The sequence below is a fragment of the Tasmannia lanceolata genome, unplaced genomic scaffold (genome assembly GCF_043159265.1).
Source record: "Tasmannia lanceolata isolate RefF3 unplaced genomic scaffold, GAP_Taslan_0.1 ptg000012l, whole genome shotgun sequence".
NCBI classification, from domain to species: domain Eukaryota; kingdom Viridiplantae; phylum Streptophyta; class Magnoliopsida; order Canellales; family Winteraceae; genus Tasmannia; species Tasmannia lanceolata.
The window spans coordinates 39,404,796-39,422,606 of NW_027518689.1; the positions used below are offsets into that span (position 1 = coordinate 39,404,796).

Sequence of the window (17,811 nt, forward strand, 5' to 3'; positions counted from 1 at the left end):
CTTACTGATGTCAGTCTCTCTAAAAGATTGGAACTTGTCCTGAAGGAGAAGGGATTTTGTGATCCTTTCGATGGGAATAGATGGAGGTTGGTGATGCCTGCAATGCCATTACCATAACCTTGGATGGAGGATTAGATGTAGAAGGTGCCAGCAAGCTGGAGCGAATGGAATGAAACTAGTTGGGGGGGAAGAAAAGACGGGCGCAACTGGAGTGAATCTAGTGACTCCTGGAGACGGAGCGCAGTGGAATAGGGCTAGGAAAAGCGAAAAGATTGGAGAATGGGCGCCTAATGGCAGGAATCGGATTAAGGGGTGGAACGGCCGGAAGGATTGGAAGTGCATATATTGTGAATATCTCAATTTCAGTTGGAGGGGTCAGTGCCGATGGTGTACGAATCCCCAGCACCAGAAGATGTTTTCCTTGCCGTTCACAATAAGTCACGATGCTCGGGTAATTGCAAATGACAGGTGGCCGGAATCAGGCGAAATCTCAACCATTTTGGAAAATGGACTACCTCTTATTCAAATCTCAGGGAAGGAAGTAGACCGCTGGCGACATTCCCTGAAAGCTTGCCTGATAGGAAAAACAATGGAGAATGTGGGGAGTACTGAGGAACTTAGAATCTGGGCTTGGAATCATTGGGGCATTCTGTCTCTAACCACTCCTAGTATTTTGGCCAAAAATGAATTCCTGTTTATGTTTTGATGATGAGGATATTGCTTTGAAAGTCTTAAGAATGAGAGTTGGCCCTAAAGCTAGACCTGGCAAAAAGCGACCCGTGCCCGCGGGTCGACTCGGCCCGCCCGCAAATTTGCGGGCACGGGTCTACGTTTAGTGACCCGTCAAAAACTAACCCGCGGGTGACCCAACCCGCAAAAACACGGGTCGGGTCGGGTCAACCCGCGGGCACCCGCATTTTTACAGTATTATTTAATTATTTTGAGAATGTTATCATCACTGCTGTTTTTTTATGAGGGAACTCCTCACTTTATAAAAAGTGCGGTATGGCCTGCACCATAGTATTATCCAAACCGTCCATTAGATGGGCCATAGCCTAAATAGGTTATGCCCCAAAATTATTTCCATTGGTTGATTCTAACCCTCCGATCTATAGAGGGTTAGGATCAACCCTCTAACATTCAGATTGGAGGGCTAGGATCATCCTATGGAAATGATTTTTGGAGCATAACCTATTTAGGCTATGGCCCATCTAATGGACGGTTTGGATCATCCTATGGTGTGGGCCATACCATACTTTTAATAAAGTGAAAGTGCGCTCGTATGAAAACAGTAGTCTTGATAACATTTTCATCTTTTTTTATTTTATAATAATTTGCTACCAAGCTTCTCCTCTCGGCAAGCGGCAATGGTGGTGCAAAGATGCGCGCAGATGGCAAATGGTGGTAGCAAAAGTTAAAAAGTAGTCATTACGCAAAAAAAAAGTAAAATAGCTAAAGTATAAAGTTTTAAATGAAAAATTACTTAGAAATGGTTCTAAAATTATAAAATTACGAAAAAAATACAAATAAAATATATAAGTTTATGACAATTACCGAAAGAAACACGTACGGTAAACTCGAATAATTATTACAATCCAATGAAATATATATGGTTACGACAATTACCGAAAAACCCATACGTAAACTCAGAATAATTATTACAATCCCAAATTGAGGTTACCCGCGGGTTTACCCGTACCCGCCCGGGTGGGGTCTGGGTACATGAAATGGCTACCCGCAGGATCGTGGGTATTTTTTACCCGTACCCGTTGGGTCCGTACCCGCACGGGTCGTACCCGTACCCGCGCGGGTTACCCGTTTGCCAGGTCTACCTAAAACTAATGTTCAATTTAATTTGTGTCCCACATGGTGACATGGGGATATAGTTAACAACTTGACATCAAAGGCACAACATTCTGAGGTGACCTAGGGATTTATGGCCGCGGGCAGAACAAAATCCCATGTACACGATAGAGAGTTATAAAAGGGAATGATATCAGCACAACCACTAACCCAACTTGTCTTTTACTATTTAAAGCACTGTCAAAGGTTATTCCCCAAAAGCTAATCACAAGCCAATTTAAAAAAGAAAAGACAAGCTAGGTTTGCTCAATTATTAAAACATGGTATAGATTTTTGTTTAGTCTAGATCCCATGACCCATGTATGCGATATGTGTCTGTTAGGAAGGTGTCTAACAACCAGTCTTTTTTTAGTACTTTTAGCCGAAAATGAGCTTTTTCGTTGATAAGATCCATCATCATATCTTCATCATCATCATCATCCACCTTCGGCCCTGTTGGTTTGAGATTATGACAACCAACTGTGAGAGCCAAACTGATTATTGGACTCAAAATTGTGCTTAAATTTGAGTCCAATAATCAGTTTGGCACTCACAATCGGTTGTCATAATCTTAAACGTAGGGGCTATACCAAGTAAAAGGAGGGGAGAATATATCATTTCCCTTAAAATTAAGATCAAATGCTACGGACATTAGCGATAATGGGTGGGATCAAATTTGATATTGGATCCAACAGAAAGTGTGCTGCAGTTGGATCAAATATCATGGGTGGGATGACTAAATACGAGTAGACCTGGCAAAAGTGACCCGTGCCCGCGGGTTGACCCGGCCCACCCGCAAATTTGCGGACACGGGTCTAAGTTTTCGTGACCTGTCAAAAATCAACCCGCGGGTGACCCAACCCGCAAAAACAAGGGTCGGGTCGGGTCAACCCGCGGGCACCCGCATTTTTACAGTATTTTTAAATTTTTTTGAGAATGTTATCATCACTCACTGCTGTTTGTTTTTTTATGAGGGAACTCCTGACTTTATAAAAAGTACGGTATGTCCGGCACCCTAGGATTATCCAAACCGTCCATTAGATGGGCCATACCCTAAATAGGTTATGCCTCAAAATTATTTCCATCGGTTGATTCTAACCCTCCGATCTATAGAGGGTTAGGATCAACCCTCTAACATCAAGATTGGAGGGATAGGATCATCCTATGAAAATGATTTTTGGAGCATAACCTATTTAGGCTATGGCCCATCTAATGGACGGTTTGGATCATCCTATGGTGTGGGCCATACCATACTTTTAATAAAGTGAGAGTGCCCAGTAGTGTTGATAACATTTCAATGTGATTTTTATTTTATTAGAATTTGCTATCAAGTTTCTCCTTTGGCAATTTCTCGGCAAGTGGGCATTGTGGTTGCAAAGATGCGCTCATCCAAATGTTGCTAGCAAAGGTAAAAAGGTAAAAAAAGTAATCATTACAAAAAAAAAGAAAAATAGCTAAATTATAAAGTTTTAAATGAAAAATTACGTAGAAATGATTATAAGTTAGAAAATTACGAAAAAAGTACCAATAATGTATAGAAGGTTATGACTATTACAGGACAAATAGATGCTGTACAATCCCATATTTGCGGCGTATTTGCGGGTGACAATCCCATATTTGCGGGTGACCCGCGGGTTGACCCGGCCCACCAGCGGCCGCGCGGGTCACGAGAATTCTGACCCTAAAAAATGCGGGTCATTTGATAACCCGACCCGTATGACCCGCACCCTCATCACCCGCGGGTTGACCCGGCCCGGCCCACCCGTTTACCAGGTCTAAATAATATATACCGAATCCAGCATGTGAATCAGAGCTTTTTGGCTGTTTTGGTGGGCCTGGTGTTCGTTGGTTATTTTTAGCTTTGGAGAAGAAAAGACAAGGGCTGAATGCGTTGTTGTTGTGTTTGTTTGATTTTGACCGACGACATAAGGAGAACATTGGTGGGACTGTGATCCTCTTTTGTCGGTTACACCTCTTTTCCTTTTTCATTTCACCATTTTTCTCTCTTTCTCCATTTGCCCTCGAGAACAGGAATAAAAAATCAGAACGATTTAGCCAGTCACATCATTCGAAACTGATGCAGCAGGTCCATCTCGCACGATCAAATTTACGCCCATTGATTTCACTATACGCATCTGCGTTATTTGGTACGAGAGCATTAATCCGTTGCGTCGCCTTGCGTTATTTGCTATCAGAGCATCAATCCGTTGCCTCGCCCTGCGTTAGGAACCCAAACGGGCGGTGAAAAATTCAGCTCCTGCGAGTACACATTCGCATCCTTTAACGCCCCCTATTCACATTTTACGTTAATCCTTGCTTAAATGCGGCTGGTGCGATCCAATGTGAATTGAGTCAACTTCGATTCCAAGAACGAGCACAAGATGATCCTGAGTTAGGTTCTGCCAAGATGTCTTCAATAGACTGACAAGCATCAAGGTTTCTTCTTCCTTCCTATTTTATATTTTCCCAAATTCATGAATCCATAGGGTTTCGTTAGGGTAATGATATTTTCACCCCCCCACATTACGTGCACACCCCCTTATAACCTGATTTGACGTGAAAAGTGGGCAACTTTATGTCAAATCACATTATAAGGGGGTGTGCAAGTACTGCAGCAGGGTGAAAATATCATCACCCTATCGTTATTATCTCTCTTTTGATTTCTTCACGCAAAAGAAAAACGTTAATGTGGCTTCAAAGTAGGCGAATTCATACTCTCAGAGGCGAATTTATCAGGGCCCTAAAACTAGACCTGGCAAAAAGCGACCCGTGCCCGCGGGTCGACCTGGCCCGCCCGCAAATTTGCGGGCACGGGTCTACGTTTAGTGACACGTCAAAAACTAACCCGCGGGTGACCCAACCCGCAAAAACACGGGTCGGGTAGGGTCAACCCGCGGGCACCCGCATTTTTACAGTATTATTTAATTATTTTGAGAATGTTATCATCACTGCTGTTTTTTTATGAGGGAACTCCTCACTTTATAAAAAGTGCGGTATGGCCTGCACCATAGTATTATCCAAACCGTCCATTAGATGGGCCATAGCCTAAATAGGTTATTCCCCAAAATTATTTCCATTGGTTGATTCTAACCCTCCGATCTATAGAGGGTTAGGATCAACCCTCTAACATTCAGATTGGAGGGCTAGGATCATCCTATGGAAATGATTTTTGGAGCATAACCTATTTAGGCTATGGCCCATCTAATGGACGGTTTGGATCATCCTATGGTGTGGGCCATACCATACTTTTAATAAAGTGAGAGTGCGCTCGTATGAAAAGAGTAGTGTTGATAACATTTTCATCTTTTTTTATTTTATAATAATTTGCTACCAAGCTTCTACTCTCGGCAAGCGGCAATGGTGGTGCAAAGATGCGCGCAGATGGCAAATGGTGGTAGCAAAAGTTAAAACGTAGTCATTACGCGAAAAAAAGTAAAATAGCTAAAGTATAAAGTTTTAAATGAAAAATTACTTAGAAATGGTTCTAAAATTATAAAATTACGAATAAAAATACTAATAAAATATATAAGTTTATGACAATTACCGAAAGAAACACGTACGGTAAACTCGAATAATTATTACAATCCAATAAAATATATATGGTTATGACAATTACCGAAAAACCCATATGTAAACTTAGAATAATTATTACAATCCCAAATTGAGGTTACCCGCGGGTTTACCCGTACCCGCCCGGGTGGGGTTTACGCCCATATGGAGTTGTAATGCTTGACCAAAATCTGTCTGTATACGCCAGCAATTGAAATTATTTTGAAAAAAAAAAGCCTAAAAACACCTTTAAATATTGAGAAATCATATGATGAATGGGAGTACAAACTCGTATTTGTGGTCTGAGAGAAGTGCAACCCTTGATATTGGATCCAACAGAAAGTGTGCTGCCGTTGGATCAAATATCATGGGTGGGATGACTAAATACTAGTAGACCTGGCAAAAGTGACCCGTGCCAGCGGGTTGACCCGGCCCACCCGCAAATTTGCGGGCACGGGTCTAAGTTTTCGTGACCCGTCAAAAATCAACCCGCAGGTGACCCAACCCGCAAAAACAAGGGTCGGGTCGGGTCAACCCGCGGGCACCCGCATTTTTACAGTATTTTTAAATTTTTTTGAGAATGTTATCATCACTCACTGCTGTTTGTTTTTTTATGAGGGAACTCCTGACTTTATAAAAAGTACGGTATGTCCGGCACCCTAGGATTATCCAAACCGTCCATTAGATGGGCCATACCCTAAATAGGTTATGCCTCAAAATTATTTCCATCGGTTGATTCTAACCCTCCGATCTATAGAGGGTTAGGATCAACCCTCTAACATCAAGATTGGAGGGATAGGATCATCCTATGAAAATGATTTTTGGAGCATAACCTATTTAGGCTATGGCCCATCTAATGGACGGTTTGGATCATCCTATGGTGTGGGCCATACCATACTTTTAATAAAGTCGAATCAAATATTCTTCTTATGTTGACTGAATGAATTTCCAACCCCCATCGGGGAGTGAAATAGAACATGAAACCGTGAGCTCCCAAGCAGTGGGAGGGCTGTTGATAACATTTCAATGTGATTTTTATTTTATTAGAATTTGCTATCAAGTTTCTCCTTTGGCAATTTCTCGGCAACTGGGCATTGTGGGTGCAAAGATATCCAAATGTTGCTAGCAAAGGTAAAAAGGTAAAAAAAGTAATCATTACACACAAAAAAGAAAAATAGCTAAATTATAAAGTTTTAAATGAAAAATTACGTAGAAATGGTTATAAATTGGAAAATTATGAAAATAGTACCAATAACGTATAACCGTATAGAAGGTTATGACAATTACATGAAAAATAGATGCTGTCAAATCAGAATAATGATTACAATTACAGGAAAAATAGATGCTGTCAAATCAGAATATTGATTACAATCCCATATTTGCGGCATATTTGCGGGTGACCCACGGGTTGACCCGGCCCACCCGCGGGCCGCGCGGGTCACGAGAATTCTGACCCGCAAAAATGCGGGTCATTTGATAACCCGACCCGTATGACCCGCACCCGCATCACCCGCGTGTTGACCCAGCCCGGCCCACCCGTTTGCCAGGTCTAAATAATATATACCTAATCCAGCATGTGAATCGGAGCTTTTTGGCTGTTTCGGTGGGCCCGGCGTTCGTTGGTTATTTTTAGCTTTGGAGAAGAAAAGACAAGGGCTGAATGCGTTGTTGTTGTGTTTGTTTGATTTTGACCGACGACATAAGGAGAACATTGGTGGGATTATGATCCTCTTTTGTCGGTTACACCTCTTTTCCTTTTTCATTTCACCATTTTTCTCTCTTTCTCCATTTGCCCTCGAGAACGGGAATAGAAAAACAGAACGATTTAGCCAGTCACATCATTCGAAACTGATGCAGCAGGTCCATCTCGCACGATCAAATATACGCCCATTGATTTCACTATACGCATCTGCGTTATTTGGTACCAGAGCATTAATCCGTTGCGTCGCCTTGCGTTATTTGCTATCAGAGCATCAATCCGTTGCCTCGCCCTGCGTTAAGAACCCAAACGGGCGGTGAAAAATTCAGCTCTTGCGAGTACACATTCGCATCCTTTAACGCCCCCTATTCACATTTTACGTTAATCCTTGCTTAAATGCGGCTGGTGCGATCCAATGTGAATTGAGTCAACTTCGATTCCAAGAACGAGCACAAGATGATCCTGAGTTAGGTTCTGCCAAGATGTCTTCAATAGACTGAAAAGCATCAAGGTTTCTTCTTCCTTCCTATTTTATATTTCTCCAAATTCATGAATCCATAGGGTTCCGTTAGGGTGATGATATTTTCACCCCCCCTACATTACGTGCACACCCCCCTTATAACCTGATTTGACGTGAAAAGTGGGCAACTTTATGTCAAATCACATTATAAGGGGGTGTGCAAGTACTGCAGCAGGGTGAAAATATCATCACCCTATCGTTATTATCTCTCTTTTGATTTCTTCACGCGATAGAGAAACGTTAATGTGGCTTCAAAGTGGGCGAATTCATACTCTCAGAGGCGAATTTATCAAGGCCCTAAAACTAATGTTCAATTTAATTTGTGTCCCACATGGTGACATGGGGATATAGTTAACAACTTGACATCAAAGGCACAACATTCTGAGGTGACCTAGGGACTTCTGGCCGCGGGCAGAACAAAATCCCATGTACACGATAGAGAATTATAAAAGGGAATGATATCAACACAACCACTAACCCAACTTGTCTTTTACTATTTAAAGCAGTGTCAAAGGTTATTCCCCAAAAGCTAATCACAAGCCAATTTAAAAAAGAAAAGACAAGCTAGGTTTGCTCAATTATTAAAACATGGTATAGATTTTTGTTTAGTTGAGATCCCATGACCCATGTATGCGATATGTGTCTGTTAGGAAGGTGTCTAACAACCAGTCTTTTTTTAGTACTTTTAGCCGAAAATGAGCTTTTCCGTTGATAAGATCCATCATCATATCTTCATCATCATCATCATCCACTTTCGGCCTTGTTGGTTTGAGATTATGACAACCAACTGTGAGTGCCAAACTGATTATTGGACTCAAAATTGTGCTTAAATTTGAGTCCAATAATCAGTTTGGCACTAACAATCGGTTGTCATAATCTTAAACGTAGGGGCTATACCAAGTAAAAGGAGGGGAGAATATATCATTTCCCTTAAAATTAAGATCAAATGCTACGGACATTAGCGATAAAAAAGAATTTCTTTGAGTCTTTGGGGGGGGGGGGGGGGGGGGAGACCATATGGAGTTGTAATGCTTGACCAAAATCTGTCTGTATACGCCAGCAATTGAAATTATTTTGAAAAAAAAAGCCTTAAAAAACCTTTAAATATTGAGAAATCATATGATGAATGGGAGTACAAACTTGTATTTGTGGTCCGAGAGAAGTGCAACCCTTGATATTGGATCCAACAGAAAGTGTGCTGCCGTTGGATCAAATATCATGGGTGGGATGACTAAATACGAGTCCTACGCCTACTCATCAAACTTCCCTTAAATTTTAGAGAGGCACTTGGCCTTAAATTTCCCGCGAGATACCTGCCCTCTCCAACGGCTATATTATTGTTCGAGAGATATTCCCATCTCTTCCTGTCTATATGCAACTGCATAACAAACCCTAAATTGACCGTTTCTTCTCTGTCTTTCACATGGAGTTGCAGAAAATGAAAGAAAGAACAGATGGTGTGGAAGATCAAGCTCAACGAAATTCTCCCAAATGGACACTGCCCCAAAACCCCATCAACATTCCCCAAACAATTGAAGAGATATTCTACCGGAAATCAGAATCCCAAAGAGAAACCAACTATTTGTTGAATAACATGATCTGTTCATCCCAAGACAAGACCGAGGTAAAACTTGCAACCCCTGCGGGTATGGATAGAACGAAATCCAGTGTGGAAAGAGGCCTTAAAGGCCTGCGATTCCTCGATAAATCATCCGCTGGTAAAGATGGCGATGGGTGGAATTCCGTCGAGAAGCGGTTTCACCAGTTCGCCCAGGATGGACTGCTTTCCAAAGAGAATTTTGGGTGTTGCATTGGTGAGAGCATTCTATTATTTGGTTTTTGAGGCCATTTATGATTTGAATTTTAGGTAATGGTGGGTCTGTTTGTTTTTTTTTTTTTTTTTTGGGGGTAATTAAGGTATGGCTGATTCAAAGGAGTTCGCGAAGGACCTCTTTGATGCCCTAGCTAGACGTCGTAACTTGGGAAAGAAACCCAGCATATCCAAGGATGAATTGAGGGAGTTTTGGGAAGAAATGGCAGATCAGAACTTCGATTCCCGGCTAGAGATATTCTTTGACATGTAAGAATACTATCTCCTACATCCCTCTTTTTTTTTATCTGAGAATTCAGATAAATGGGAATCAGAACCAGGTGGGTTTGTGTGAAATAACAAATTAATCCAGAAGCTTAAGCTGTTAGAGTGGTTGTTTTTAAATCAGTCATGCTTCAATACTCTCCCTCACGCGTGGCCTCTTTTTTTTTGGGGGTTGTCCATACACATGGAATTTTAATATCAAGGAGTTGTTGGGTTTTGAACCCAGGACATGCCATGAGGCAATAGCTCTGATACCATGTGAAACGACCAATTACTCCAAAAGCTTAAGCTATAGAGTAGGTGATTTCTTAAATCATTTATACTTCAAAAGTTTGTGTGATTCTCAACAGGTGCGACAAGAACGGGGATGGGAAGCTTTCAGAAGATGAGGTGAAGGAGGTGGGATAAAACAAACAGCCCTGTAAGTTTCTGTCCTGTTTACCATTTCTTGGAAAATGATGGATGTCCTGCTCCTGAACCTAAAGGTGATTGAATTGAGTGCCTCTGAGAACAAGCTAGTGAAGCTCAAGAGACATGCCGCAACCTATGCTGCTCTGATAATGGAGGAGCTTGACCCTGACCATCTTGGTTACATAGAGGTATGCATGAATCTAAGATTTTTTTTTAAACCCAGAATAGATGGCTACATATAGGTATGCATGAATCTAAGTTATTTTAAACCCAGAATTTATCTAGAAACCCGGGGCGGTACCTGAAATTTTATTGATAGAAATAAAAGAAGTACAAGATGACATGCCACCTCGCCTCCGAAACCCAAACAAAATACTAAAGAAACAACATCACAATACTGAATACTTATCTAACTCAACATTAGATAAGTATCTTACTGATGTCAGTCTCTCTAAAAGATTGGAACTTGTCCTGAAGGAGAAGGGGTTTTGTGATCCTTTCGATGGGAATAGATGGAGGTTGGCGATGCCTGCAATGCCATTACCATAACCTTGGATGGAGGATTAGATGTAGAAGGTGCCAGCAAGCTGGAGCGAATGGAGTGAAACTAGTTGGGGGGGGGGGGGAGAAAAGACGGGCGCAACTGGAGTGAATCTAGTGACTCCTGGAGACGGAGCGCAGTGGAATAGGGTTAAGAAAAGCGAAAAGATTGGAGAATGGGCGCCTAATGGCAGGAATCGGATTAAGCGGTGGAACGGCCGGAAGGATTGGAAGTGCATATATTGTGAATATCTAAATTTCAGTTGGAGGAGTCAGTGCCGATGGTGTACGAATCCCCAGCACCAGAAGATGTTTTCCTTGCCGTTCACAATAAGTCACGATGCTCGGGTAATTGCAAATGACAGGTGGCCGGAATCAGGCGAAATCTCAACCATTTTGGAAAATGGACTGCCTCTTATTCAAATCTCAGGGAAGGAAGTAGACCGCTGGCGACATCTCCTGAAAGCTTGCCTGATAGGAAAAACAATGGAGAATGTGGGGAGTACTGAGGAACTTAGAATCTGGGCTTGGAATCATTGGGGCATTCTGTCTCTAACCACTCCTAGTATTTTGGCCAAAAATGAATTCCTGTTTATGTTTGATGATGAGGATATTGCTTTGAAAGTCTTAAGAATGAGAGTTGGCGCGTATGGTGGTCACCTCATTTTCCTTAAAAAGTGGGACCATGATTATCAACAAGGGGAGGAGGAATTCTGAGTTAAGGTTTATGGTATTCCACTCCATGTTTGGGCAACTTCCACAGTTGAAGCCCTGGGAAGGAGTATTGGAACAGTGCTGGAAATAAAAATGGAAAAGAATAACGGACAAAGCATGAGCTACGCTATGGCCAGAAGTATCGCCCCAAAATGGAAGTTTTCGGTTCCTTTCTTCAGACTTCGGGTTCAAAATTCTGAATTTTGGGTGGAACTGGAGTGCCAGAATCAGCCTCCAGTGCCACTGGAAAATTTTCGACCGGAGTCAGGGGCCCCCCAGCGACGATCGATTGCCGGGGAGAGAATTGGGCGAGGCCGACGACAGATCCAACAGACCTCTCTTCCCCTACAGCTATCAGTAAGGATCTTGGCTTTGGAACGACTGAAAGTAGAAAGAGACATGACGTCAAGGAAATGGGGCCCTCCCATGACGTGGGAATTTCAAAATTCAAATTCAAAGTTCAAAATCCTCACACAGCTAAACGAGCAGATCAAATGATAGCCGGAGAAAAGAAGCATTGGCGGAAAAGACATAACATCAAGGTACCTACGATCCCTCTTGGATTACAAGCTAAAGTCAAGTGGGCCCTGGGTATTCTTAAGAGCAGTACGGGAGGGCCTACTTTCAAAAAAAGGATCTTAAGAACTAGCAATAATGCTGTGCGTGAATGAAGAAGGAAAGGTAAGGTCTTTAACTTGGAATACCCAATTAATAGCTGTGAAAAACATGATTCTGAGCAGTTAGGAGAAAGGATTTCTCATCCCCTATTTTTGTCTGGTAAATTCTCGTCCTGGTCCTTGGAAGAGGTTAAATCTCACAAACCTTTCCCAAGGGCGGAGGTTTCCTTTTAACTTAAAATTCCTACTCGTTGGGAGCCTAATCCTTGCTCCTAATGAGGATAGGATTTTGAATCATAAGAGGATCAGGAGATGACAATAAGAGAAAATTATCAACAAACTGTGGGGGAGGAATCACCAGGAATGGGTTGCTTTACTGTCAGTTGGCAAGGTTGGAGGAATAATTGTAATATGGAAGAAAGGAAAAAGAGCTAATGAAGGTACCAGATTTGGAAGAAATTCGGTCACAGTTGAGTTAACTTTATCTGAATGGGTTCAGAGGTGGATTTCCGTGGCGGTTGATCCATGTCTCAGATACGGATAGATTTTAGATCCAAGAATATCTAAAGGAAAGAAAACCTTTATCTAGTTTCCTTGGGGTTTGTGCTTGGGAGGACATGTGTCTTTTTAGTGCAAGAATAGGGCGGTGACGGCACCTGTATCTCTGACGCTATCATGATTAGTTTTATGGAAAACGAAAATTAAGCTCTTAATATCTGCTACATTCGAGGTATCTAGGTTGTGGGGCCCACGTATAGGAAGTTTTGGGTGGTTACACCATATATATAAAATAGGGAGTAATGAGTCAAGATCAAAGAGTCTGTTGGTCTTCCTCAGGTAAAGGCGAGTAAAAAACATTTCTCTGTGTTTAGGAAATGGCCTCTTCTCCTTCTTCATTAGATTTTCGAACATATAAGAGGAAACGAAGGGAGATATCTGATTGTTCGCAATGGTTTCAGCATCGCCGTTGGGCTATAAACCTAGAATATAGTGTAGCAAAAGCCTCGGTGGAAGCTCCCACCTTACCAGAATTGATAAAAGGAATCATCAAAAGACAGTGGAAGCAATTCCAGGAAGACTACAGGGCCAACGTGGAAGAACTTTATCCTATAACAGGTACCTATAACATTACGGATATTTGTACTCCGGTTTACAAGCTTCCTTTTTTCAGAGGATGTTTGGAGAATGCAAACAAATTGTGACGGCTAGACTGGGAGGCCAAGCAAATTATTTGCATTCAACAGATAAAGGAATTGATAGCTATCCGGTTGGACCCAGTGGAAGAGGTTCCTTTCCCGCAGTACGCCCCACTCTTCTTTTCCAAAGAAATGGAATTGAAATTACAGATTGGGATTGGGATCCTACTGAGGGAATTGAGAAAGTGTGCGTAAAAGTTCCGAATGAGAGTTAAGTGATGTTTTGGTGAATGGTTTCTTAAGTTTTTTGTCAGTTTTTTGGGAGGTGAGAATTAGTTTTGATGGATGGAGAAAGTAAAAAAACTGTAAGGAAATTCCTTAAATTAGTGTATAGGTCGGTTGTAGATTCGGAATATTCAACGAAGATTAATAGAACAAGCATGTTTAGCCAATGAATCTGCAGCACAATTACCTTAACTATGCCAGCGATGCATAAATCTAAGTTATATATTAAAAAATAAAAATATGGAAATTTACATTGGTCGGTGGGAATGTGATATTCTTTTTTGCTTCTGTACAGATTTGGCAGCTTGAGACCTTACTTCAAGGAATGGTGAACTCACAACAAAGGGTAAACAAATGTAAACGCATCCAAACACTCACCATGACAATGATCCCACATCGATATAGAAACCCGGTTAACCGTTTCCTCAGCAGGACCTTGGATATCATTCACGAGAATTGGAAGAGAATATGGATCCTTGTGCTATGGCTCACTGCAATTATGGTTCTCGTCACATGGAAATTCTACCAGTATAAGCATAAAGCTGCGTTTGACGTAATGGGCTATTGTGTTTGTGTAGCCAAGGGTGCAGCGGAGACCACGAAACTAAACATGGCATTGATTCTCCTTCCCGTCTGTCGAAACACCATAACCAGGCTCAGATCAAGCTTTCTCAACTTGATTATCCCCTTTGACGACAACATCAATTTCCACAAGGTAGGCCTGTTCAAATTCCAGACTAATTCAGCTAGAAAAATGCCCCAACTCTATTGATTTCCATTTGTTTCATCGGAATTGCAGGTCATCGCATTGGGAATTGCAATCGGGGCCTTTGTTCATACAGTATTTCATCTAATGTGTGATTTTCTAAGACTGGTTACATGCCCAAATAACACATTCACTAGAACTTTAGGACCCAATTTTGATTACCAGCAGCCCACATTTGCCTATTTAGCATCCAGTACTCCTGGTGCTACTGGTTTTTTCATGGTTATCATAATGGCATTTTCCTTTACTTTAGCAACACATTCATTTAGAAAGAATGTTGTCAAGTTGTCATGGCCTTTCCGTCACTTGGCGGGATTCAATGCCTTTTGGTATGCCCATCACCTTCTAGCTCTTGTATATGTGCTTCTGATTATTCATTCCTACTTCATATTTCTCACCAAGGAGTGGTACAAAAAGACAGTAAGTCCCACCATCCTCTTTCATATACGAATCTTCTCTCCAAGCCTCTACTAAAAAAATGCCAATGTTAACCGGGAACTCCACGACATCTTTGCAGACATGGATGTATCTAATGATCCCGCTCCTCTTTTACACTAGAGAGAGATTAATCAGATCATTTCGCGAAAAACACCGTCACGTGAGTGTTATTAAGGTCTGTTCTTTGAAATTATTTTGTAATAAATCTCATTTAAGGTAATGGATGAATGGTCTTTTCAGTTTAAACCAATCCATGGATCATTAGACTTACTGTTCCCCCATGCCGCATAATATACAGGCAGCAATATATCCAGGAAATGTCCTTGCATTGCATATGAGCAGACCTCTTGGATTTAAGTACAAGAGCGGAATGTACCTATTCGTCAAGTGTCCAGATGTGTCAACTTTTGAATGGTAACTGGATCTTCACAATATGGATAAAAAGACACTAATAATTTCCCGGGTTAATTTTGTATACTTAGCTTCTTATCTCCATCTCAACAGGCATCCCTTTTCCATCACTTCGGCACCGGGAGATGACTATTTGAGTGTGCATATCCGCACTTTGGGAGACTGGACAACGGAGCTTCGCAAGATATTTGAAAAGGTTCAGTAGAGATGGAGTGCCTTAACACCATTAGGTCTAACTTAAAATTTAAAGTATGCAATCCTGACTTGTTTCAACACAGGTTTGCGAAGCTCCAATTAGCCAGAAGAAGGCCACGCTTGGAAGAATTGAAACCACAGTAATAGCGGATGACGTAATTACTCAGGCCAGGTGATTGAAACTGAATTATTTATGCACATTTCTCCTGAAATCATACTGCTCAAGATAATTGCGGTCGTCTAATATTCCTTGTTGCAGATTTCCAAAGCTCTTTGTTGATGGGCCTTTCGGGGCCCCTGCTCAGAATTATAGGAAATATCACACTCTTTTGCTTATTTGGCTTGGAATCGGAGCAACTCCATTTATCAGCATATTAAAGGATCTCCTCATTAATATCAAGTCAAATACTGTCGATTTGGTGAGTAAACATTGTTTAATATCGAATTTGAAGATATTTATGGCAATTAGTACAATAAAGGACTGCAAACCTGATGTTAAAAAACTCATGTGGTTGGTCCGAATCTCAGCGAAGTTGAAGAAATAACATTAAAAGGAACAAGTTGGGGGAATTTCACCCTTTCTTTTCAACTTATTTTTTTCTTCTCCTCCTCCTTTTGGCGTATTTCTAGAAAATAGCCCACATTGCTTAAGAAACAAAAATATAAGAAAAGACCTCTCTAAAACCCATTGAATATTTTTTGTTTCTCTCTTCATTGTTCTTTTCATTCATCCATTTTTCTCTTCAGTATTTTTATTGACTCTGTCAACTGGACCCACCTAGTCCTTAGATGGGTTCCATCCAAGTCCTGATATTTTAACATTACTCTCAACTGATGATGTAGGAGTCAACAAATGGGCATACACCAGGTTCACACAAATTCAAAGTAAAAGGTCCTGAAAGGGCTTACTTCTACTGGGTGACAAGGGAACAAAGCTCCTTCGAATGGTTCAAAGGTGTCATGAATGATGTCGTGGAGAGTGATAAAAACGTACAATTTTCAACAAGACAGCTGCTGCTGTTTTCCCATCACCTAAACTTTACATGAACTGACTACAAACATTTGGCTATTGCAGCATGTTATAGAAATGCACAACTACTTGACTAGTGTGTATGAAGAAGGAGATGCATGGTCGGCTCTTATTGCCATGGTTCAGTCTCTACAACATGCCAAAAATGGAGTTGACATTGCCTCAGGAAGCCGGGTACCCATTCTTCCATGAGGAATTTACAGAATGATTTTTCATAATGAAATTCAATGCAATGTGTTCAGTTTTTTTTTTTTTTTTGATCCGTAAGCTGGGGTTAGGCTGACCCCTACCTGTATATTGATTAAAGAAAGATGTTACAGTAAAAGGAAGAAGAGGTCGCCCCAGTCCTGTGAACAACGGCTAAGGAAGGGGGCAGAACAAACAAGGACATGATATCCTTGATATCGGAACTTAAAACAAGCACAACAAGAGAGAATACACGTGAACTCTGGAGCCGGGTCCCATTTTAGCCCCTAGTGGTCAAAGACTTCTTCCATCTTCTGGCTAAATTTCCTTGCTCTCATGCTCTTCCTCAACTTTTCAACCTTTGGGGGTTTAGAAGTCCTTTGATGGGGGATTTCTTTTTTCTTCTGTTGGGGGTGATCTTCTTCACCATCTTCTTGTCTCTTCTCTTCTTCCATTCTCTGCTTCGTCATCAGAAATCTAATTTTCTGTATCATCGCTCCTTGCCTCATCGAGGTCCTCTGCATCATAGAGTTTGAGGTTCTTGTCAATTTCCATTATGCCTCCACCTTACTCCTCTCGATCCAATCTAGGATGTGGAGGACTTCTGTCCACCTTGTTCATCTCACCATTATCTTTTTGCATCTGGGTGGCTTCTCGTGAAGTTATATCACTTTTGTCTTCACTAAGAGCTGAAAAACTGTTCTGAATTATGACAGGTCTTTCATGCACCTATTTTTGGGTCATGGTGGGGTTTGGATCATTTCTTTGTTGTGGTTTGAATTTTGCAACAAGGAGTAGCAAAATTCAATGTGTTCAGGTTTGATTTCTAATGTTATGTAAATGGCAGATACGAACGCACTTTGCGAGACCCAATTGGCGAAAAGTGTTCACCGATCTGTCCAACACCCACAAATCTTCTCGTATTGGTAAGTGATAGCCCAAGCGATCTATGGTTTGTTTACAGTTTAATGTTCTTATTCAATTGCTTATTCATGGAATTGCAGGGGTATTCTACTGTGGAACACCCTTACTTACCAAACATCTGAGGGATCTTTCGCACGAATTCAGCCATAACACGACAACTCGCTTCCATTTCCATAAAGAGAACTTTTAGGACACATCCATAGCAAAGGTGACAAGCTTCACAAAAATATCGCAAACATGTACAATTGAAGAAAAAAAATTCTCTTTCTTTTTGTAAAATATTTCCATCTACAAACATGTAGGAAAAACAAAATTAGATTTTGTAATCAATGTAGTTATCATGGTGTGAAGAAAAATGAGAAAATTTTAGTGTATTAGTGGTATACTATACATGTATGTGTTATATAAATATATTTATTACATATACATATTAATACGAATCACATGCCGACC

At 41.2% G+C, this 17,811-nt stretch overlaps 1 protein-coding gene across 3 annotated transcripts; it reads left to right on the forward strand.

The window, feature by feature from the left end:
- Window positions 1-7,327: 7,327 nt before the first annotated feature.
- On the forward strand, window positions 7,328-17,703 carry LOC143887321 (putative respiratory burst oxidase homolog protein H). Of its 3 annotated transcripts, XM_077391427.1 has the most exons (16): window positions 7,328-7,601; window positions 9,046-9,424; window positions 9,528-9,690; window positions 10,056-10,104; window positions 10,191-10,304; window positions 13,704-14,123; window positions 14,208-14,594; window positions 14,692-14,787; window positions 14,911-15,026; window positions 15,117-15,219; window positions 15,302-15,390; window positions 15,478-15,637; window positions 16,062-16,208; window positions 16,294-16,422; window positions 17,282-17,360; window positions 17,439-17,703. In XM_077391427.1, the coding sequence occupies exons 2-16, from the start codon at window positions 9,049-9,051 to the stop codon at window positions 17,546-17,548; spliced, it is 2,538 nt and encodes an 845-aa protein (XP_077247542.1). In that variant the 5' UTR covers window positions 7,328-7,601; window positions 9,046-9,048; the 3' UTR covers window positions 17,549-17,703. The 3 variants fall into 3 exon arrangements, 2 of the variants coding, with proteins under 2 accessions (XP_077247542.1, XP_077247541.1); XM_077391426.1 differs by lacking the exon at window positions 7,328-7,601 and having other exon boundaries at window positions 9,002-9,424; XR_013254130.1 differs by lacking the exons at window positions 7,328-7,601; window positions 17,439-17,703 and having other exon boundaries at window positions 9,002-9,424; window positions 16,062-16,173.
- The last annotated feature ends 108 nt before the right edge of the window (window positions 17,704-17,811 follow it).

What these genes read in the sequence shown, in the direction of transcription:
- LOC143887321 (XM_077391426.1), top strand. Translation starts at nt 9,034, where the DNA reads ATGGAGTTGCAGAAAATGAAAGAAAGAACAGATGGTGTGGAAGATCAA. An exon ending in AGGAGTGGTACAAAAAGACA is followed by an intron (nt 14,595 to 14,691) that starts GTAAGTCCCACC and finishes ACATCTTTGCAG; the next exon opens with ACATGGATGTATCTAATGAT. An exon ending in GACGTAATTACTCAGGCCAG is followed by an intron (nt 15,391 to 15,477) that starts GTGATTGAAACT and finishes TCCTTGTTGCAG; the next exon opens with ATTTCCAAAGCTCTTTGTTG.